General features: G+C 44.3%; 1 protein-coding gene across 1 annotated transcript; it reads right to left on the bottom strand.

The window, feature by feature from the left end:
* Positions 1-307: 307 nt before the first annotated feature.
* LOC129841289 (zinc finger protein 777-like) lies at positions 308-4,905 on the bottom strand. Its single transcript, XM_055909487.1, has 4 exons — positions 4,305-4,905; positions 3,681-3,823; positions 3,344-3,455; positions 308-3,161 (listed from the first exon to the last, which is right to left on the bottom strand). The coding sequence occupies exons 1-4, from the start codon at positions 4,726-4,728 to the stop codon at positions 538-540; spliced, it is 3,303 nt and encodes a 1,100-aa protein (XP_055765462.1). The 5' UTR covers positions 4,729-4,905; the 3' UTR covers positions 308-537.
* Positions 4,906-23,543: the final 18,638 nt, after the last annotated feature.

Below are 23,543 nucleotides of genomic sequence, written 5' to 3'. Positions count from 1 at the left end.
TTAATAAGTTTGTAATTGTCAAATTGATTTGTCATGTTTTGGAGGAAATGTATAAGGTCAGTGGTGAACTGTAACAACCCCCTCCACAAGAAAAATGACGACTTTGACGGTTGTTCAAGTGAAACTTCCTATGCCAGACCAGATTTTTACGTACAAATAAAACGGAATAAACACATTTTAAAGCAACGACTTCAAACCCGCAGAACATTTTTTTAAAAGCATGGTGTGTGACATGAACACAGTACACCTAAATTTAAACTTGGTTTTAGGCTTCTAACTTTCCTAATAAATAGAATGGAAAAACAAATGACAACCAGAATTAGTTTTAATTAAATTAATCAACTCAATTCAAATTCAAAATTTTTCTTTAACATTTTACTACATTCTCTCAAACAAAAAGCAAATTCACAGCAAAAAGAGAGAACTATTCCCTCATCACCATCAGACACCCTATTCCCTATATAGTGCTATATTTCTAGTCCAAAGTAGTGCACTATATAGGGAATAGGATGTCATTTAAGACTCGTACTCTGCCCTCTATCTGTCTTTGTGTATTGTCTTCAGGTGTTTCTTCAGATGGCCAGTCTGTTTGAAGTGCTTACCACACTCAGTGCAGGTGTAAGGTTTCTCCCCAGTGTGGACAAATTTGTGCCTCTTCAGATTATTGTAATCCAGAAAGCCCTTCCCGCAGTACGAGCACCAGTGTCTCTTCTCCCCGTTGTGCCACCTCAGGTGAACATTCAGCTCCACACGCCTCTTGAAGCGCTTCACACAGAGGGAGCAGGCAAACGGTTTCTCTCCAGTGTGAACGCGGAGATGCGTCTCCATGTCGCGCCGGATGACGAAGCGTTTGTCACAGATCGGGCAGATGAACGGGCGCACGCCACTGTGGACCATCTGCTCGTGCTTGGTCAGGCCGAAGCGGTAGACAAAGGTCTTGTCGCACTTCAGACACTGGTGGCCACGCTGTTCACCGTGGACGCGGGCATGGCGGTTGAGGCCCTTGAGGTTGGGGAAGTCCTTGCCGCAGGTGGAGCAGGCGAACGGGCGCTTCCCCGTGTGGAGGGATGCGTGGCTCTCTAAAGCAGCGGCGCTGCTCAGTACGCGACCGCAGTCTGCGCACTGGTTCTTGGTAAAACGTTTCCGTGGAGACTTGGGAGACTGTTGGAGCTGGAACGGTCCTGGCGGCGACCACATCGCCTGTGACTTGCGATACCGCTGCGCCTGCTGGAATGTCAGCGTGCATGGGGGGGACTTTTTGAATCCGGAGTGAGGGCTGACGGTGACAATGAAGGGGATAGGTTGAGGGGTGGAGGGAGAACGTTTCAAATTCAATACCGCCGCGGCCGCCGAACGAGGTCTGCCGCGACGAGGAGAGGCAGAAATTACCTTGAACTGGTGAGGCTGTGGGTGAGGAGGGGTGGCAGGAGAAGGGTTCACATTCGCCCCCGTAGCCTGGTGTGGGCTGGGGGCACCGTGAGGGCTGGTGCAACGCGGGCTGGTGCGGCGTGGGCTGAGGCTTGAGGTAGACGCAGCATGAGGGCTGGGGCTGTACGACCGGCGGCGCTGTGGGGTGGAAGGCAGAAACGGTGTCTGTGTGACCAGACCTATAAGCTCTGACCTCTGACCTCGCTGTGAGGTCTTAGTGACCTTTGACCTACTCCTCTTAGCCTGGGCTAGGGCCAAACCTCTCTGAGCCTGCACCCAGGTCATGCTTCTCTTCTTGGATTTGGACACACCAACAATAGGTGATTGTCTGGTCAGAGAGGTCACATCAGTGTTAGCTCCTCCCTCTTCCTCACTGATGATGTGGTTACTACTTCCTTGTCCACTAGACTTGTCGTCATCCGTCTCACCGTTAGCGGTGTCCTCTACTACATCCTGGTCAACGTGTGATTCCCTGTACTTTTCTCCTCTGTTCTGCATCACTTTTGAGTAGTCATGGTCTAGAGGGGTGGTTCTCTCTCCTCTGGGTTTCTTAGCAACCACTGGAGATGGAGTACTGTCCTGGGGGCGGGGCCTTAAGCGGAGGCGGAGACCAGAGAGGATTGATTCCCGTCGACTCGACTTTCTGCCACCTCCTACCTGGACAACAATCTCCTCCTTTTTCTCACCGACGGGGGTCGTCTCCGTAGCAACAGACCTGGTCATCACAGCTTCCGTAGATGTGGCAGGGAGGGGGGAAAGCCTCTCCCCCTCATCTTCCTCCTCCTCTTTTTCCTCCACCCTCGGTGGGGAGCGTACTAGGGGTGCTACTGACAACTGAGCTAAAAACTGTGTGTTAAACATCTGACAGCAGCCAGAGGGTGTGGTTACAGCAGGGGCTGACAGCTGTACAGGGGCTTCATCAGACGTCCTCTCTGGGACAACAGGGGACTTCGGTGATGGCAGAGTGGGGGAGGGTTGCACATGCTCAGTGACCAAGGACACCTGCTTCTCAGGGGGGCCGGCAACTTCTTCCGACAAAGTCAGCAACTGAGCGGACTGGACCGGTGTTGGCGGAGTTGCCGTGGCAACACCCGTCTTCTCCAAAACTGTAGGCGGTTGCGGTTGTGTTGGTGGTGCGGCCGGTGGTCCATCAGGTACAGCTGTAGGCCTAGCTGGTTGTGTTGAGGGCACTGATATTGGACGAGCTACAGGGAGAACGTCTGTGTGAGACTGTGATCGAGGAGGACGAAGGGGTACGGAGCTGGGCTGTGTATCCTGAAGACGGGTTCTGGGTAACCCGGAGAGGACAGGTGGCGGGCGCTCTGACAATGCTGCTGTCGATTTCACCGGTACAGTCGACTGGACCGCTGTGGTCGTTTGGACAGTTTCTTTTGACAGACTAGTTACCGTGGACTGGGCCATTACAGTAGACAGGACAGTTGATGTAGACTGGATAGTGGCTGCTGATTGAGGAGATGCTGTCTGGTGTAATGTTGATGGAGGCTCTGCTGCTGGTATTACCAGTGATTTCTGTTTTCCTCCAGGGTCCTGGCCTGCACTGCCACTGGTAACCTCTCTGGTCCTGGGCTGGGATGGGCTGAGAGCCTGGGGGACCTCCTGGGTGTCTGGATCTCCCTGGAGGGGGGCCTCTGCTGACGTAGACTGGGTGGTGGGAGGCCTTTCCTGGGTGTAACGGTTGACCAGGGCCCTGACGGCTCCAGGTGGGACCAGGGCTACAGAGGGAGTGAGATTGACAGGATGGAGAAAGTTGAAAAGGAGAGACAGAAAGAACAAAAGACAGAATAACAGTGGAGAGATTATTATAGATATTATTAGAGCCTGATTCTCATCCCAATACTGTTTAATACATTGTAATAAGATGTGTGATTCAGAAGCAGGTCTCCCTAGTTCCTACCTCTGCCTGGTAACTCTCTGAGAGGTTGTCTGCGGACCAGAGTCGGGGGCTCTCCCCCCTCCTGCTTCAGCAGTATGTACCCAGGGGAGTAGTCATCAGAATAGTCTGCCTCCTGGGGGGGTGAATGGGGAAAGACAACCACAATAGGGTCAACAAAAACTCTGACAAAGGCTTTGAGGTCAATATGTACTCTTAAATGCCCAAGTGATTCTAGGGAGAGCAGTGTTCAGGTTTTTCTTTTCACTGGGGTCGACAACAAAAGGTTGAATATAGAGGTCGATTAATTGGCAAAACAGCACCCACAGATCTGGGACTCAGGCTATAAGCCTCGTCTTACCCAGTCCACCTCCTGTTTGATCAGTACGAAGGCCATCTGTGGGTTGTCCTCCTTGTCGTAGGCCCCACGGTGCAGCTCCGTCCACTGGTCCTCCTCGCGCAGGTGCTGTTCCGCAGACCGAGGCAAAGCTTGCACTGTCAGAACTGGAAATACCAGATTAGGAGAGACAGTGGTTAGGAGATAAGGAAATCTAGAAATGTAGAGGTGAAGATTACATACCAGGTGATGACATGACAACATCCTGTGTTGCAAAGTGACTAGCATTAGTAAGGTTATCAGTAATTTATGAATGCATAATATAGGCTACACCGCTCAAACATGTTCTGTTTAATATTGTAGTCTATACAAATTAAACATAGGTACATGAAGCAGTTTTGTTAAATATTCTCAACTTTGAGCCTTCATATGCTCAGCTAAATAGCTAGCTATCAGGATGTGTTTTCACTTGAACGTAGCTTAGCTAGCTTGTCCAAAGGTGTATTCATTCCACCGATTCTGTTGAAAAACGTTTATTGAAAGGGAGCAAACGAAACGGGAGGGACCTACCGGAATTTGTACAATATTTACTCATTTAAACTCAAAACAAACTGTTTGGAGGGAACAAATAACCCGTTTTCTACTCACCACATTGGACACCAATGTCACGTTTGCCGATATGTGAGGTTGTTCTTTGACTCGGTCCAGGCTCTGCGGTTTCACTTTCACCCGTAGATTTCTTCGCATTTTCAGGTGTTCGAATCCTCGATTTGAGGTCCTCGTTCTCTTCGTTTATTCTGAATATTTCGCATCGCAGCTCCTCAATAGTTGTTTCGAAAAGTTGCGTTGTCTCCATGACTGCCGTCTTCAGCACCTTCTCCATAACAGAGGCGAACTGGGTTTGAAAACCTTCTTTCGCCATGTTAGCGGCGGCCATCTTCAACCCACACACACGCATATAAAAAGCTTCTTCTATGGTATATTGGCGATCGCACAATTTAATCTGCATCCCGCCACCTACTGTGCGGGATGGAAACAGGATTCCCCAAATGCGTAACAAACTACCAAACATAACAAATGATAAAGATGTAAAATCCTTAAATCCCAAAAACGTTTCTGCAGCAGCCACAATAATGTCCAGTTTCTTAGACTTCTTTGAGACTTGAGCAGCACAGTTTAGAACTGTGGCAATGAACGCCACAAAATACACATTTTTTCCACACACCGCATCTTTTGACTGGCAGCACACATTTACTACAGGCTGTGGTGCTTCCACTATCATATCTCCACTAGCATCAACTGTTCTCAATTATTTTAATTGCCTCCTCATAGGAAATTGATAACTTTTGCCACCTCAACCTCACCCTGCATGCAGGGCACTCGGGATCATGATCCCCACCACAATTGCAACACCATCCTTTTACACACCGTTGAAACATGGCCAAATCCTTTACAATTCTTACACTGCAGTGGTTTGGGGACGAAAGCTTTTACAGCACATCTTACATAACCAAGCTTCACATGCATAGGTAGGTGTTCTTTATCAAAAAACACCAGTACCGACAGACTTTCTTCTCTTTCTCCATTCACCCAGCGGGTCAGACGCCGGGCACCAACCACTGCAATCTTCCTCTGTTCTTCATAAATTTCATAAACTTCATAAAAACAGTTAATCATTATAAGACCACTCTTGGTCACTCATAGGCCTACTTCACAATTTGTTACACCTCAAACAGGTCTCCCACATATACATCCTTACTTAACAAACGCATCCCAACAAGAAGCGATTCAATATCATTCATACACGTGTCCTCCACTCCAATTTTAGACCATTTCCTTTTTGTTCCAGTTTGACACTAGTGTTATCCATTCAGAACATTCATCTTCACCAACTTTGATCGACGTGCTGCTTGATTCGAACTCAGCATCCACTTTCGCCATCTTACTTTTAAAAAAATGTTTATTGCAACAATAATAACAATATTACACATCAATACAGGGACATTCGTGTGAATACAATTTTAAAAATGAAATTCTAAAACACCAGTCGACCCCCCCCCCCCCCCCAAAAAATATATAATTTGGAATTTGTGGCTGTTATAACTAGTGAAAACCAAAGCCATGTTCTGATCAATCCTGTCCATTATATTCGAAACAATAATATAGTTACCACAGACACAAAGTCAGAAGGCCAAACAGATGCACAGCCTTTGGCAGGAAAAGAAACCTCAGTTGGGAGTGTAAAAGTCTCCCATTCAATGGTGTTCCGTTTCAAGATGTGGGCACAAAGACGTCTGAATGGCACCAGGGGAAAGACGGACAAACAAAAGCCAAAGAGAAAAATGCTGCTGAAATGGCAGTAAGTTGAAAGACAGATCATTGTAATTTATACCATACACTTTTACATGAATTTCATGTTCATACTGTACTAACTGTCAAAATAAAGAAAGTAACACACTCCATGCGTAATCTCCCAGCAATTTAATGGGTATTTACCAAAGTTTCTGCATCACTGTGATGCCTCACCCTGAGGAAGGCAGAGTGATGCCGAAACGTTGGTAAATAACCATTAAATTGCTGGGAGATTACACATGGAGTGTGTTACTTTCTTTATTTTGATAGCTTATAGTTTATTCGCCGTTAGTCAGCACCTCCACACAAACTATTATTCTGGGTGAGCGCCAGCTCATATTATATATATATTTTAAATACTGTACTAACTAACAACGGAATGTTACTCAATGAAATTGAAGAGTGGGACTTTAAACGGATGGCCTAACTATGTGGTCACTAAGGATCCAACGGCGCTTATTGTCAGAGCACGTCATGATGAGTACCATTGTAGGTGTACTGTGTTTATCAAACTGTATTCCTATCAGTAACATGTATGAATAATGTATATTAAACAAAATATCTGTAAAAAAAATTAAAAAATACTCATATAAAATAGTTAATTTTGTCCTCCAAAGAGGGAGGTGGATTGGACAATACAATAAGGTTAGGATGGTGTGTTCCCCCTTAAACTGTTAAGAGCTTTGGGTGTCTAGAAAAGTGCTATGTAAGCCAAATCAATTATTATTATTAATAAATAAATGTTTTGCCATCTTCTGCAGCTTGAAGACCATGCCTTTCTCAAAAGATGTAAACTGGTACAAAATACCAAAAAAGGTAGACTGCAAGGCTGTGTAACGTTAATACATAAATGACTATAGTAAGTGCCTATGTCACAAATAAAGAAACATGGTTTAAGTGTTAATTTTAAATCAGATATTAAATCTGCCAATTTCAAACATTTACCTTCATCTGAGCATTTCTGTGAAACCGTGTACGTTTTATTTGTGGATTACGTGTGGGAGTTCAGTTGTTTGCCTACATTCCATTTGAAAAACAATGCCGATATTGGAGTAAACCAATTTTGGGTTAAGACACGACTCCAACACCATTCACTAAGTTTGCCGACGACACAACAGTGGTAGGCCTGATCACTGACAACAATGAGACAGCCTATAGGGAAGAGGCCCGAGACCTGGCAGTGTGGTGCCAGGGCAACAAGCTCTCCCTCAACATGATCAAGACAAAGGAGATGATTGTGGACTACAGAGTAAGGAGGACCGAGCACGCCCCCATTCTCATCGACGGGGCACGACAACGCCTATTCCCCCTCAGGAGACTGAAAAGATTTGGCATGGGTCCTCAGATCCTCAAAAAGGTCTACAGCTGCAGCATCGAGGCCATCCTGACTGGTTGCATCACCGCCTGATATGGCAACTGCTCGGCCTCCGACCGCAAGGCATTACAGAGGGTAGTGCATATGGCCCAGTACATCACTCGGGCAAAGCTTTTTGCCATTCAGGACCTCTATACCAGGCCGTGTCAGAGGAAGGACCCTGAGGGGTCCCCGTGTTGAGGGTCAGTGTGGTAGATGTTGCCTACCTGGGCACCTGGGGGTGTCCCGTCAGGAAATCCAGGATGCAGTTGCAGAGGGAGGTGTTCAGTCCCAGGGTCCTTAGTTTAGGGATGACCTTGGAGGGCACTATGGTGTTGAACACTGAGCTGTAGTCAATGAACAGCATTCTAACATAGGTGTTCCTCTTGTCCCGGTGGGAAAGGGTAGTGTGAAGTGCAATAGAGATTGTGTCATCTGTGGATCTGTTGGGGCGATATGCAAATTGGAGTAGGTCCAGGGTTTCTGGGATGATAGTGTTGATGTGAGCTATGACCAGCCTTTCAAAGCATTTCATGGCTACAGATGTGAGTGCTACGGGGCGATAGTCATTTGTACAGGTTACCTTGGCATTCTGGTACAAGTGAAACCCTTTGTTTGCGCCAAATTCTACATGCGTGTGGGAAAGAGAATTATTACTTCACTTCATCTAAGGTAAAACATATAGAGGTAAGCTATAGAAATGGTTAAAAACCTATTTACCAATGTAATTAATTAATTATATATTAACTGAATACACGGGGAGTATAATGCTTATTGTACAAAAAGACCAACCATAGAACTCCATGAAACACAATTATGACAATTCAGGTAAGATTTCCCATTCAATTAACATAAAGTATTATGTACAGTAAGAAAATGTATGGTTATAATATGGTGAGTGATTGGGGGAGAAAGCAAACATGATGCTTGATGAACAGAAAATATACTTATTCTAGTTTGGTCAGGTGGCTTTAGTCTGACTACCCATACACATCACTCCGGCCAAAAGACACGCCCACTAATGTTTCTACTGGAGCTATCGATAGAGCAGCGGAACTGAATTCAAGATGAGTCGTCTAATAATCAAGATTAGACTAAACTAGAGCCTGCAGAACTTGCTTTATGGAGTGTGGTGTCAAAAAAGCAGAGCATCTATTTATTACGGCTAGACCTATCCCCATCTTTACAACCATTGAATCTATATGTTTTGACCATGACAGTTTACAATCTAAGAAATGGTGTCTCCTCAACTTGTTCAATAGCCACACCATTCATTACCAGATTCAGCTAAGGTCTAGAACTTAAGGAACGATTTGTACCAAATACAATGTTTTTAGTTTTAGAGATGATCAGGACCAGTTTATTACTGGCCACCCATTCCAAAACAGACTGCAACTCTTTTTAAGGGTTTCAGTGACTTCATTAGCTGTGGTTGCTGATGCATATATGGTTGAATCATCAGCATACATGGACACACATGCTTTGTTTAATGCCAGGTCATTGATAAAAAATAGAAAATAGTAGAGGGCCTAGAGAGCTGCCCTGCGGTACACCACACTTCACATGGTTGACATTAGAGAAGCTTCCATTAAAGAAAACCCTTTGAGTTCTATTAGATAGATGGCTCTGAATCCACAATATGGCAGAAGTTGAAAAGCCATAGCACATATGTTTTTTCAGCAACAGTTTATGGTCAATAATATCAAAGGCTGCACTGAAATCTAACAGTACAGCTCCCACAATCTTCTTATGAACAATTTCTTTCAACCAATCATCAGTCATTTGTGTCAGTGCAGTACATGTTGAGTGCCCTCCTCTATAAGCATGCTGAAAGTCTGTTGTTAATTTGTTTACAGAGAAATAGCATTGTATTTGGTCAAACAATTTTTTCCCAACAGTTTGCTAAGAGCTAGCAGAAACCTTATAGGTCTGCTGTTAGAACCACTGAAGGCCACTTTACCACTCTTTGGTAGCAGAATTACTTTGGCTTCCCTCCAGGCCTGAGGAAAAATACTTTCCTCAAGGCTCAGATTAAAAATATGACTGATGAGTGGCTATAGATTCAGCTACCATCCTCAGTAGCTTTCCATCTAAATTGTCAATGCCATGAGGTTTGTCATCATTGATCGCTAAAAATAATTTTTCCACCTCTCCCTTTCATTCTTAGTTTTTTTTATGCATGAATACAATTGCTCACTGTTTGTTGGAGGCATTTCCTGCCTAAGTTTGCCCACTTTGCCAATTAAATAATCATTAAAATAATTGGCAACATCAAATGGTTTTGTGATGAATAAGCCACCTGATTCAATGAAAGATGTAGTTGAATTTGTCTTTCTGCCCATAATTTCATTTACAGTACTCAAGTTTTTTTTCTTTAGTCACATAATTTCTCAATATGCAGTAAGCAAGCCTGTCAGATGTGCAGCCAGACTTATTAGCCACTCCTTTTGCACCATCTCTTTCAACCATCCAGTTTTTAAATTCCTCATCAATCCATGGAGCCTTAACAGTTCTAACAGTCTTAACAGGTGCATGTTTATCAATAACTGGAAGAAGCAATTTCATAAATTCATCAAGTGCAGCGTCTGGATGCTCCTCATTAATCACATCAGACCAACAAATATTTTTAACATCCACATAATAGTCACAGCAAAATATTTTGTATTATCTCTTATACACTATTTTAGGCCCAATTGTTGGAACTTTGGCTTTCCTGGATATAGCCACTCTACAGTGGATTGCAGCAATTACAGCTGCAAGTCTCTTGGGGTATGTCTCTATAAGCTTGGCACATCTAGCCACTGGGATATTTGCCCATTCTTCAAGGCAAAACTGCTTCAGCTCAAGTTGGGTGGGTTCCACTGGTGCACAGCAATCTTTAAGTCATACCACAGATTCTCAATTGGATTGAGGTCAGGGATTTGACTAGACCATTCCAAGACATTTAACTGTTTCCCCTTAAATGACCCGAGTGTTGCTTTAGCAATATGCATAGGGTCATTGTCTTGCTCGAAGGTGAACCTCTGTCCCAGTCTCAAATATCTGGAAGACTGAAACAGGTTTCCCTCGAGATATTCCTTGTATTTAGCGCCATCCATCATTCCTTCATATTTGACCAGTTTCCCAGTCCCTGCCGATAAAAAACTCAGGGTGATGAGAGGTGTTGGGTTTGTGCCAGACATAGCGTTTTCCTTGATGGCCAAATAGCTACATTTTAGTCGCATCTGACCAGGGTACCTTCTTTCATATGTTTGGGGATCTGTCTTTTGGCAATCACCAAACGTGTTTGCTTATTTTTTTCTTTAAGCAATGGCTTTCTTCTGGCCACTCTTCCGTAAAGCCCAGCTCTGTGGAGTGTACAACTTAAAGTGGTCCAATGGACAGATACTCCAATCTCCGCTGTGGAGCTTTGCAGCTCTTTCAGGATTATCTTTGGTCTCTTTGTTGCCTCTCTGATTAATGCCCTCCTTGCCTGGTCCGTGAGTTTTGGTGGGCGGCCCTCTCTTGGCAGGTTTGTTGTGGTGCCATATTCTTTCAATTTTTTTATAATGGATTTAATGGTGCTCCGTGGGATGTTCAAAGTTTCTGATATTTTTTTATAACCCAACCCTGATCTGTACTTCTCCACAACTGTGTCCCTGACCTGTTTGGAGACCTCCTTGGTCTTCATGGTGCCGTTTGCTTGGTGGTGCCACTTGCTTAGTGGTGTTGCAGACTCTGGGACTCTTTCAGAACAGGTGTATATATACTGAGACCATGTGACACAGATTGCACACCGGTGGACTTTATTTAACTAATTATGTGACTTTGAAGGTAATTGATTGCACCAGATCTTATTTGGGGCTTTCATAGCAAAAGTCGGTGAATACATATGCACGTACCCCTTTTCAGTTTTAAAATTTTTCTATTTTTTTTTAAATAAGTTATTTTTTTAATTTCACGTCACCAATTTGGACTATTTTGTGTATGTCCATTACATGAAATCCAAATAAAAATCAATTTAAATTGCAGGTTGTAATGCAACAAAATAGGAAAAAACGCCAAGGGGGGTGAATACTTTTGCAAGGTGCTGTATTCTGATCACGGCATCCAATGGGTACAGATATAGCTTTAGAACAAAGGTCTACAGTATTAGTAAAAATGTGGTCGATACATGTGGATGATCTTGTTCCTGTAGTGTTTGTAAACACCCTAGTAGGTTGATTAATAACCTGAACCAGATTACAGGCACTGGTTACAGTAAGAAGCTTCCTCTTGAGCGGACAGCTTGATGAAAACCAGTCAATATTCAGGTCCCCAAGAAAGTAGACCTCTCTGTTAACATCACGTACACTATCAAGCATTTCAGACATATTATTTAGATACTGACTGGTAGCACTTGGTGGCCTAGAGCAACACCCCAAAAGAAAAGGCTTTAGATATGCAAAGTGAACCTGCAACAACAACACATAAGATATTTTCTAAGCATTACAGGGATATGTCTCTGAATATAACAGCAACACCTCCCCCATAAGCATTTCTGTCTCTTCTATAAATGTTATATGCTTGTATTGCTACTGATGTATCCTCAAATTAATTATCTAAGCGAGTCTCAGAAATGGCTAATATAATAATGTTATTTGATGTTAGCAAGTTATTGATTTCATGAACCTTAATTCTGAGGCTACATATATTAATATGGGCTATTTTCAGCCCTTTCCTGGGTAGCTTATCAGAGATAGACATAATACTGAAAAGAGCAGACAAAGCAAGAGAAAACAATATACAATCAGCAGTCCATTAATCAATTGGTGTGTGTGTGTGTGTGTGTGTGTGTGTGTGTGTGTGTGTGTGTGTGTGTGCGCGCTGCGGGGTTGAGGCTTCGAACCATAGGCTTGGCTCTCTCATCCCTTTCAGGCTTCTGTGAGGGAGGGTGGACAATGAGCCTGTCATAGCGGATGTACGCAATGTCCCCACGCGGTCTTGCAGCTTTCATGGCTGGGATCAGTTCTTTCCTCTTCTGGCACACAGCTTCAAAATAGTCCTCAATAAGGAAGATGTATGTTCCTCTCAAGTACTTGGCTCTTTCCAGAACAGCTACCTTGTCGTTGAACCTCAGGAACTTGACCACTATCGGCCTGGGCCTATCACCTGGGCTGGTGGTGGGTTTTCCAGTCCTGTGGGCGCACTTTACCTCAATCTTCCTGTGGTCCATCTTAAATTTCTCAGAGAACATTTCACTCAATTTGTACTCAGACTCTGTCCAAGTCTCATGTGGAGATTCTGCAATTCCATCCACAACCATGTTGTTCTGCCTTGATTTATCTGTCATTGTAATCATGGATTCACACACAGAACTGATGTCCTCTCTCAATGACTTACAGATTGCTGTCATCTTGCCTTTCTCCTGTTTCAACCCATCGAGCTTACCCTGGGAGAACTGTAAACTGTTCTTCAGGTCCTGGACCTTTCTGGTCAGGTTGTCCATTCTTTTATTAGTAGAATCCACAAGTATTTTGACAAAACACTTGAAACTATTTTCTTGTTGTTGTAAGAACTGCTTGTAGTTCTCTTTTTGTTCGTTTAAAAGATCCTTTGTGATAGAGAGACACCACTCTCTTCAACAGTACTCCCGCCGGCTTTGGTCTTTGTCATGGTAGCTAGCAATGTCTGTTACCCTGTTACTCCTCGCAGTTCCAGACAGGGCAGGTCACAGGGAAAATTGAAAACAACAAACAGCAGGGATCTAGACAGCCACAAACCCGGGAAAATCCGCGGTCCCAGCAACAATGGCTAACCGCATCGCGGGCTGCATTCAAGAGAACCTCGCTAGCTTGATATGCTGCTAGCTAGCTGCGACGCCAAATAGCTCCTCAGACCCATCCTTGGTTGGCAGGATCACTGGAAAGAGACAAGCCAGCAACTGATGATGCCAACGGATCCAAACGAAGAAGCTAGGTAGCTACCAAGAACTTTCCAATACACTTTCCAAACAAACAAAACCGAGCTCTTTCTCATTCTGCGTTCAACAGGAAGTTACAGAGCAAGTATCTTTTATAAGCGTGCATGAACTCGATTGTAATTTTATATGTGAAGTTGTGACGGAAGTCCCGCCTTTGCGGGAATCCCATGTGGCTTTGGCCTTAGGGATAAGTGACCCTAGTGGTGAATGTACCCTAACATTTGAACTACTGGTTACACTTCTGATTATCCAGACAATCTCAATTGATTGGATATCATCGCCTCATTCAATTTAATAAGAAGCAACACTTTCAGGTTAATCAAAGTTTAATTCCCTGATAGCCTATCCAGGTATGATCAATCATTATCATCGATCAATCAATTACATTTGCTTTTGCAAATTAATTCACGTTCAACTCCCACATTACGGATACAGTAGTGATGGTTCATTAACATCTACAAATAGATTAAATTGTTTTTGCAGCTTCCAACGAATTCCAAACCCAAACTTAGAAAGAAATAGGAACAGTTTCTCTCAATTTAAAAAAAGAATGTGCAAGCTATCAGACGGGGTGGTCCCCACTCCCCCGCTAATTAGTGAACACTCACAAAGGATTGACTTCTGACCTCAGCAGCGATACCAACCCTAACTATGCCATTAGCGGTAAAACAGCAGAAATCACTACAAACGCTCTCCAAAATCAACCATCGGGCGCAGGCCTTGTAAAGGTTCTTTCCAGTTAGCCCTGATGTCTTGCCATCCAAGATTGGCATCGGTCCAATACTGCAGTTCTCAGCCGAAGCACGAGCAGGAAACGATAGACAAAGGGACAGGTGGAGAGAACTGGGAAACTAATGACAAAAGCAGAAAAAGCAAACATTCTGATAACTATGGAACTGCGTTTGAAAACTGAACAATTAAATGTAATTGCTAAAACTTATGACGACGAACGAGCACAAACTCTTCAACAAAATCATCTTCTACAGGAACAAAATCGTTTTCTACAGGAACAACTCGATTTAGACAAAACTAAATACGACGATGTCCACGCCAAACTAGATAAATCTGACGAGTAATCTACTAACAGGAGCGAGCAAATTGATAACATGCATGCAGTTTGGTTGAACGTTACTCAAAGTAACAATGTTCTACTCCAAATGCTGCAGACCAAAGACGATCAGTTAATGAACACAATGACTAAGTTGGATGACAAATCAGCAGAACTCATTGAAGTTGCTGACCTAATGAATGATGAGAGAACTCAGGTGATGAAGATGGAAATAGTGATTTCTAGACTAGCCGAGGAAATCTCATCACTGAATCTCTCGCTCAAGATCTCGAGATACTCAAGATCTCTATCTGCAAACCATGACAGAAAAGCATGAGACTGAAAGGAGCAAGTGCAACACTCATGTGCCCAATATCAGTACTCTAAGCGCTCAAGTGGACTCTGCAATGCAGCAGAATACCACCCTTAGGTACAATCTGGTGGAATTCCAGAACAGTCACGCGCTACAACGTCACTACCCAACCAAGCAACCGTAGCCCGGCACTCAAAGGAGTGAAGACGATAGTAGGTTTCAGACTTTGCCTCCTCCTGTGTCCCTCAGTCTTCTCCTCTTGGCCATTCAGCACTGAATAATATGGCGCCTCTTCGCCAACAAAGCCAAGTTTCTCCGCTTGGCCTTTTCCCCCCAATTTTCCCACAGGGTGAAGCCAACCCTCTCCGCCCACTTGGCGCGGAACACCTTGACAAACTCATCAAGAATTTACCCACCTTTGACCCCGTTCCAGGTCAGCCAAACGATACTGAGACGTTCGTAGCTGACATAGCGGATGCATTGGATGGCTACCCAAATGCTACGGGTTCTGACAGGGTTAACCTGTTGAAGTGAACGTCGAATAGACACGTTGTTGATTCCAGCCTACAAACAGAAATTAAAACTACAAGCTCCCGTGCTCAGGTCTGTTCAAAGCTGGTCCGACCAATCTGAATCCACGCTTCAAGACTGCTTTGATCACGCGGATTGGAATATGTTCCGCACAGCGTCCAACAACAACAATGATGAATATGCAGATTCGGTGAGCGAGTTCATTAGGAAGTGCATTGACGATGTCGTACCCAGAGCAACGATTAAAACATTCCCAAACCAGAAACCGTGGATTAACGGCAGCATTCGCGTGAAACTGAAAGCGCGAACCACTGCTTTTAACCAGGGCAAGGTGACCGGAAACATGACCGAATACACACAGTGTAGCTATTCTCTCCGCAAGGCTATCAAACAGGCTAAGTCCCAGTACAGAGACAAAATTGAATCGCAATTCAACAGCTCAGACACAAGGGGTATGTGGCAGGGTCTACAGTCTATCACGGATTACAAAAAGAAAAGCAGCCCCGTCGCGGATCAGGATGTCTTGCTCCCAGACAGGCTAAATACCTTTTTTGCCCGCTTTGAGGATAATACAGTGCCACTGACACGGCCCACTACCAAAACCTGCGGGCTCTCCTTCACTGCAGCCGAGGTGAGTAAAACATTTAAACGTGTTAACCCTCGCAAGGCTGCAGGCCCAGACGGCATTCCCAGCCGCGTCCTCAGAGCATGCGCAGACCAGCTGGCTGGTGTGTTTACGGACATATTCAATCAATCCTTAGCCCAGTCTGCTGTTCCCACATGCTTCAAGAGGGCCACCATTGTTCCTGTTCCCAAGAAAGCTAAGGTAACTGAGCTAAACGACTACCGCCCCGTAGCACTCACTTCCGTCATCATGAAGTGCTTTGAGAGACTAGTCAAGGACCATATCACCTCCACCCTACCGGACACCCTAGACCCACTCCAATTTGCTTACCGACCCAATAGGTCCACAGACGACGCAATCGCAACCACACTGCACACTGCCCTAACCCATCTGGACAAGAGGAATACCTATGTGAGAATGCTGTTCATCGACTACAGCTCAGCATTTAACACCATAGTACCCTCCAAACTCGTCATCAAGCTCGAGACCCTGGGCCTCGACCCCGCCCTGTGCAACTGGGTCCTGGACTTCCTGACGGGCCGCCCCCAGGTGGTGAGGGTAGGTAACAACATCTCCACCCCGCTGATCCTCAACACTGGGGCCCCACAAGGGTGCGTTCTGAGCCCTCTCCTGTACTCCCTGTTCACCCACGACTGCGTGGCCATGCACGCCTCCAACTCAATCATCAAGTTTGCGGACGACACTACAGTGGTAGGCTTGATTACCAACAACGACGAGACGGACTACAGGGAGGAGGTGAGGGCCCTCGGAGTGTGGTGTCAGGAAAATAACCTCACACTCAACGTCAACAAAACAAAGGAGATGATTGTGGACTTCAGGAAACAGCAGAGGGAGCTCCCCCCTATCCACAGACGGGTCAGTAGTGGAGAAGGTGGAAAGTTTTAAGTTCCTCGGTGTACACATCACGGACAAACTGAATTGGTCCACCCACACAGACAGCGTTGTGAAGAAGGCGCAGCAGCGCCTCTTCAACCTCAGGAGGCTGAAGAAATTCGGCTTGTCACCAAAAGCACTCACAAACTTCTACAGATGCACAATCGAGAGCATCCTGTCGGGCTGTATCACCGCCTGGTACGGCAACTGCTCCGCACACAACCGTAAGGCTCTCCAGAGGGTAGTGAGGTCGGCAGAACGCATCACCCGGGGCAAACTACCTGCCCTCCAGGACACCTACACCACCCGATGTCACAGGAAGGCCATAAAGATCATCAAGGACAACAACCACCCAAGCCACTACCTGTTCACCCCGCTATCATCCAGAAGGCGAGGTCAGTACAGGTGCATCCAAGCAGGGACCGAGAGACTGAAAAACAGCTTCTATCTCAAGGCCATCAGACTGTTAAACAGCCACCACTAACATTTAGCGGCCGCTGCCAACAAACTGACTCAGCTCCAGCCACCTTAAAAATGGGAATTGATGGAAATTATGTAAAAATGTACCACCAGCCACTTTAAACAATGCCACCTAATATAATGTTTACATACCCTACATTACACATCTCTTATGTATATGTATATACTGTACTCTATATCATCTACTGCATCCTGCCATCTTATGTAATACATGGACCACTAGCCACTTTAAACTATGCCACTTTATGTTTACATACCCTACAGTACTCATCTCATAGGTATATACCGTACTCTATACCATCTACTGCACCTTGCCTATGCCGTCTGTACCATCACTCATTCATATATCTTTATGTACATATTCTTTATCCCTTTACACTTGCGTGTACAAGGTAGTAGTTGCGGAATTGTTAGGTTAGATTACTTGTTGTTATTACTGCATTGTCGGAACTAGAAGCACAAGCATTTCGCTACACTCGCATTAACATCTGCTAACCATGTGTATGTGACTAATAAATTTGATTTGATTTGATTTTGATTTGATTTGATGAGGTTCATTTGTCTACAGAAACACGTGCTAAACGACTACGCTAAACTTGCCACAGCTTTAAAATTAGAATTCAGTGGTTCTGCGACTCGCAAACACGTAGCTCACTGGCTAACACTATAAATCAAGCTCGGAAAGAACACCCACAAACTTACGATCATAGGCTTCGTTCAGCTTACTTTGGCCTACTCACTGAAACAGGAATGGAACTGTTACCATTCAAACAAATGTTTCTGTTGAACATGTATCCCACCTTCATTACCTACTTCAGCCCTACAGCCCACGTTGGCTTGCCTATCTTACAACTCAGAGAGCTTGAAGCACAGCTTTTGAGGCATCAAAAGCTCGCCACGCAAAGAGCCCTGACAACTCGGTTTTGAAGTTTGACCAGGAGCACTCACTCCAGTTAGAGGGTGCATTATCAGGTATTGGAGCGTTGAGAGATGACGCACAACAACGGTTTCTACCACGAATCCAATAACCACCGCGGTCGAAATAACTGTAAAGTATGTCGCCATTGAAATGACTACCGCTGCAATCGACCTGTTCACTACGTTCCTGCACCCAACCCACACAAAGTGTCAGAGCACAAGAGTAACAAAGGGCTAAAAGACGATCAAAAAGTAGACCAATGTTCTTTAGAAGCGCCACTATGGGAAGAACTAAAGCGAGAATTATTTTAGAAAAGGGTAAAAAATAAGTCACAAGGACTAGACGGGGAATTGCCGGACAACAGGTCCGCTGGAATTGACACCCTTAGCAAGTTAAAAATCAAATTTCTCCCACTCTCACTCGAGACCCTATCCAGGGCCCGCTCGATCAAGAAACAAGCCCACAGGCTGTGTCTATAGACTCTGATACAAAGGTTGCGAAGAAAAAGGTCAAAAGCTTCGCTAAAACAAAGCCCACTCAAAATCAGAAGTCAATCTGTTTTCACCTTGAACAGAAATGGAACATCACGTCGTTGCGAATGACCACTCCACTTTGTGGGGAATTTGTCCACTAAACGTGACTCTAAACAACCATACCTGGAAACAGTCCTGGAGGACAGCTTAACTTGTCATGTGCTAATTGATTCGGGCGCGACAATATCGCTCACCTCTCAAACATTGTTCAATGATCTCAAAATGGCTTTGAAGCAAACTAAACGTTGGTTAAAAGTGGAACGATGCGATACTACACTTCGAGGTTTCACTCAGACTACCTCACCTCTCACATTGAGAGTCATGCTGAAACTACACTTCCAGGACGTATCGCTTGTTCACCCTGTGTATGTTACCAGCCTCAAATCTGGACCCCTGCTACTTGGAGCAGACTTGATGGATCGGTTACTCCCACTGATGGATTGGAAAACCAACCATGTATAGTCACAAGTCACAGTGCCTTCTCTAATGACCACACTGTCTTCCCTTAATGCAAGTTTCAACGCAGTCATCCATGAGGGGTATCTGTCAAAAGCACCCCTTGGTAAAAAGACGTTTAGAAATCTCTTGGTGTAGAATCCGACCCAAGGAGATATTACGATATCTCGACACATTCAATCAGCAAACATGATTGACCATTCTTTTCATGATTTTGAGCCAGAATTCTCTGTGAATGAGCAACTTCCCTCCTCCTGTACGAGGCCGCCAGAGCAGAAAACAAATCTAGTTGTAAACTTCCCCATGAGAACAGAGAGGAGTGGACTCCTCCACTCCTCTCTGTTCTCATGGGGAAGTTTACAACTAGATTTGTTTTCTGCTCTGGCGGCCTCGTACAGTGTTGCACATAGTCTTAACCCCCCCCCCCCCCATCGGCCTCGATGAGGCTCATCATGGGTCTGGGCTAGCATTCCCCCCCTTCATGTCTCGGGACCCCCCCATCAGCGGTTGGTATTGGTGTCCGAGGCACAAAGGACAAGTTTGGATCCTATGTACGAGTTGTCAGCTTCCCCGTTGTTATGAGGATGGCTGTAACCTTTCAACCAAAACTCCTGGTGTTTGTGCTTCAAAACGCCTAGTGGCTGTCAAAGCTTGTCAGTCACCACAGCGTATGCGTGTGGCAACTTCTTCAGTACCTGCGAACTGAGACGAGGATATCTGATATGTATCATCGGAAGCAGAGTACACTCTGCGAGTCGATGTTTTACTTGCTGAGACAGCCGCGGTGCTTGCAGAAGTGTCCGAAGGGCCAGAGAATTTCATCTCAACTACAGGATTGCACAACATCAAGGAAGATAGTAGGATAACCTTAGAACACATCTAAGATATTAGGAATCTCCAGAACAGTCTTCTGATGGTTAACACACATGCCACTAATAAATAGAACCATCCATTCCTTCAGGAGGAAAGTTATTAGAAGTCATGAACCATGATCACACCGCGTACGACTGATTGAGTGCTTAGAGAGTACTTCCGTCGTGATGTTAGCTCCTCCATAGATAACATAGCTATGAAAGGGACTCCTTCATATCTATCACCACTACAATGGTGTAAGACACATTGACGTGTACTAAAACTACTACAGGTCCACCTAAACAGGTCTTGAGGTCGACATCAATTCTTACTGACCTCCATGCATTGACCTGGAAATGATCTGATGACTTCAGACTCATTCTGAACAGGTTGTAGTCTACCCGGATACTTGGTTTCTTTCCCTTGGTATGTACGCTCGTGTAAGCACAAACAATGGAACATTTAATGAGGATTTATGCTCGGATCACTTAATGGTCCGAACAAAATACCAGCCTTAGTAAAGTTGAAAATGTACTCTTAGGCCATTTGACTCTACAGCTACAGTACTCACTAGTTTCTCCACAGAGATCCATAGGTCATCCAAGGTAGACTGCCCAAAGCTGGTGCCTTCCAGCTGTAGACTTATCATGTAGTTATCAACTTAGGATAGTGCCCTAAGTAACACACCGCAAATTAGGAACACCCTAGATATGACAATAGACAATGCCATGATAGGGTCATTTTGCCAAGACCTTAGACGTATATAGAATACAGTTCAATTAGATGATTTTGATGTGATACCTATATTTTGTAAATATTTTGGTTTTGCTTTAATTTCTTTTAGTTTTATTTCCATTGACACTTAGGAAGTGATAGAGTCATAAACAAGTTCCCCATACAACCATCGCTTAGTGCCACAACACCGCTCATTTGGGAAGAAATGTAATTATGTATTTCATGAGTGTGTGTGCGTTGTTAACATCTGCCTAAGTTACTGCCTAGATCCACCAGCCTGGACGACGGGTCCGGAACGGCGATCCCAATCCGGACAGCCTCTGCCCATCCTTGTAGTGGCCTGCTCCATTTGCAGAAATCCTACCCGGGTCGACCACCAGAGGGGGACTGCAACGGCGGTCACCAACTGGACATCCACCGCCCATCCTTGTGGTGGACTGCTCCGCTCTCAGAGAGCCTACCAAGTTCAACCACCAGAAGGGGACTGCAACGATGATCCAGAACCAGGACATCACGTGGTCATTATTTTTATGTTGGTTTGCAATTTGCAGGATAATCACAAGATTGAACCCACCAGAGGGGAACTGTCACGACGTGGCCCTTTTGGGTGTATATCGTGGCTCCCCCTCTCACTCTCTCTCCCACATCAGGTTTTACAACGGTCATAAATTCCTGGTAGAAACTCTCAGTGTGAAGGGAGAGCCTACGGAGAACAAATACAATATCCTTGCCAAAACTCCTAATCCCCAAAATGGGAGAATTAAACAATATTTATATTTTTGAGAATGTGGGAATGGTCCATGGACACTTTAGGGACAGTCATGTCGAGTGTGTTTCATTTGGTGATCTCATGAAGGACAGGAAACACACATTACTGTGTCTTTGGTTGTGTACACTTCTCAATTATGGGGTTTACATCTAAATGTTGTGAAATGTATATGATTACATATTAATCTATTTGTGAAAAGATGAAATGTGATGTTAGCCTTCTAAATGAGAGTGAGGGTTTTCATATTAAGTTTAACTAGTCAGTGGCCAAGCCCTCGTGAGCACAGCCATGACACAGTGTCATGGAACGCCCCCTTTTCTACAGAGTATAAAACCACTTCCGACAAAATGTACATTAGATCAGAAAACATGAAGCGGTAGCTACATGTTGAAATGGTTAACTTCTCTAGGGTAGGGGGCAGCATTGGGAATTTTGGATGAAAAGCGTGCCCAAATCAAACTGCCTGCTACTCAGCCATGAAGGTAGACTGTGCATATAATTAGTAGTTTTGGATAGAAAACACTCTGAAGTTTCTAAAACTGTTTGAATGATGTCTGTGAGTATAACAGAACTCATATGGCAGGCAAAAACCTGAGAAAAAATCCAACCAGGAAGTGGGAAATCTGAGGTTTTTAGTTTTTCAACTCTTTGCCTATCGAATACACAGTGTCTATGGGGTCATGTTGCACTTCCTAAGGCTTCCACTAAATGTCAACAGTCTTTAGAACCTTGTTTGATGCTTCTACTGTGAAATGGGGGCGAATGAGAGGGGATTGAGTCAGAGGTCTGCCAGAGAGCCATGAGCGTTCACGTAGTTAGCTTGCGTTCCATTGCATTTCTGAAGACAAAAGGAATTCTCCGGTTGGAACATTATTGAAGATGTTAAAAACATCCTGAAGATTGATTCTATCGATTGACATGACTCTACGGATTGTAACGGAACTTTTTGACTTTGTCTGCACCTAGTGATCGCGCCTCATGAATTTTGATTACTGGGCTAAACGCGCAAACAAAAAGGAGGTATTTGGACATAAATGATGGACATTATCGAACAAAACAAACATTTATTGTGGAACTGGGATTCCTGGGAGTGCATTCTGATGAAGATCAAAGGTAAGTGAATATTTATAATGCTATTTCTGACCTCTGTTGACTAGACAACATGGCGGATATCTGTTTGGGTTGTTTGGGCTCTGAGCGCTGTACTCAGATTATTGCATGTGCCTTTTCCGTAAAGTTTTTTCGAAATCTGACACAGCGGTTGCATTAAGGAGAAGTGGATCTAAAATTCCTTGCATAACAGTTGTATCTTTTAGCAATGTTTATTATGAGTATTTCTGTCAATTCATGTGGTTCTCTGCAAAATCACCGGATGTTTTGGAACTACTGAACATTAACGTGCCAATGTAAACTCAGATTTTTGGATATAAATATGAACTTTACCAAACAAAACATACATGTATTGTGTAACATGAAGTTCTATGAGTGTCATCTGATGAAGATCATCAAAGGTTAGTGATTAATTTGATCTCTATTTCTGCTTTTTGTGACTCCTCTCTTTGGCTGGAAAAATGGCTGTGTTTTTCTGTGACTTGGCTCTGACCTAACATAATCGTTTGGTGTGCTTTCGTCGTAAAGCTTTTTTGAAATCGGACACTGTGGCTGGATATACAACAAGTGTATCTTTAAAATGGTGTAAAATACTTGTATGTTTGAGGAATTTTAATTATGGGATTTCTGTTGTTTTGAATTTGGCGCCCTGCAGTTTCACTGGCTGTTGACGGGGTGGGACGCTACTGTCCCACATACCCTAGTGAGGTTAAGAAATACAGCTCTCCCAAAGGACAAGGCCAGAGAACGTGGAGATCATTCCCACGTTGAAATAGCAATTAAATCTACAAACTAAAGAACAAAACATACACTTGGAAATATGTAAATTGCTATTTCTTTTAGAATGAGCGGGTGTTCATGTTCAAAGTATTAACAATTTCTATGAGTGTAGTTATCCTCTATGAGTTTCTCGCTCTTGAGCGGTCCCCACCCCTTTCCTTTGTCTACCAAGCCGTCATATCAGTTTTGTCCGGT

The sequence above is a fragment of the Salvelinus fontinalis genome, chromosome 42 (assembly GCF_029448725.1).
Source record: "Salvelinus fontinalis isolate EN_2023a chromosome 42, ASM2944872v1, whole genome shotgun sequence".
In the NCBI taxonomy this organism is placed as follows: Eukaryota; Metazoa; Chordata; class Actinopteri; order Salmoniformes; family Salmonidae; genus Salvelinus; species Salvelinus fontinalis.
Note: the sequence above shows the minus strand (reverse complement) of the source record. Positions and strands in the feature narration are given on the sequence as shown.

What these genes read in the sequence shown, in the direction of transcription:
- LOC129841289 (XM_055909487.1), bottom strand. Translation starts at nt 4,728, where the DNA reads ATGTTTGGTAGTTTGTTACGCATTTGGGGAATCCTGTTTCCATCCCGC. An exon ending in TGACATTGGTGTCCAATGTG is followed by an intron (nt 3,824 to 4,304) that starts GTGAGTAGAAAA and finishes TGGTATTTCCAG; the next exon opens with TTCTGACAGTGCAAGCTTTG. An exon ending in CAGAGAGTTACCAGGCAGAG is followed by an intron (nt 3,162 to 3,343) that starts GTAGGAACTAGG and finishes CTCCCTCTGTAG; the next exon opens with CCCTGGTCCCACCTGGAGCC.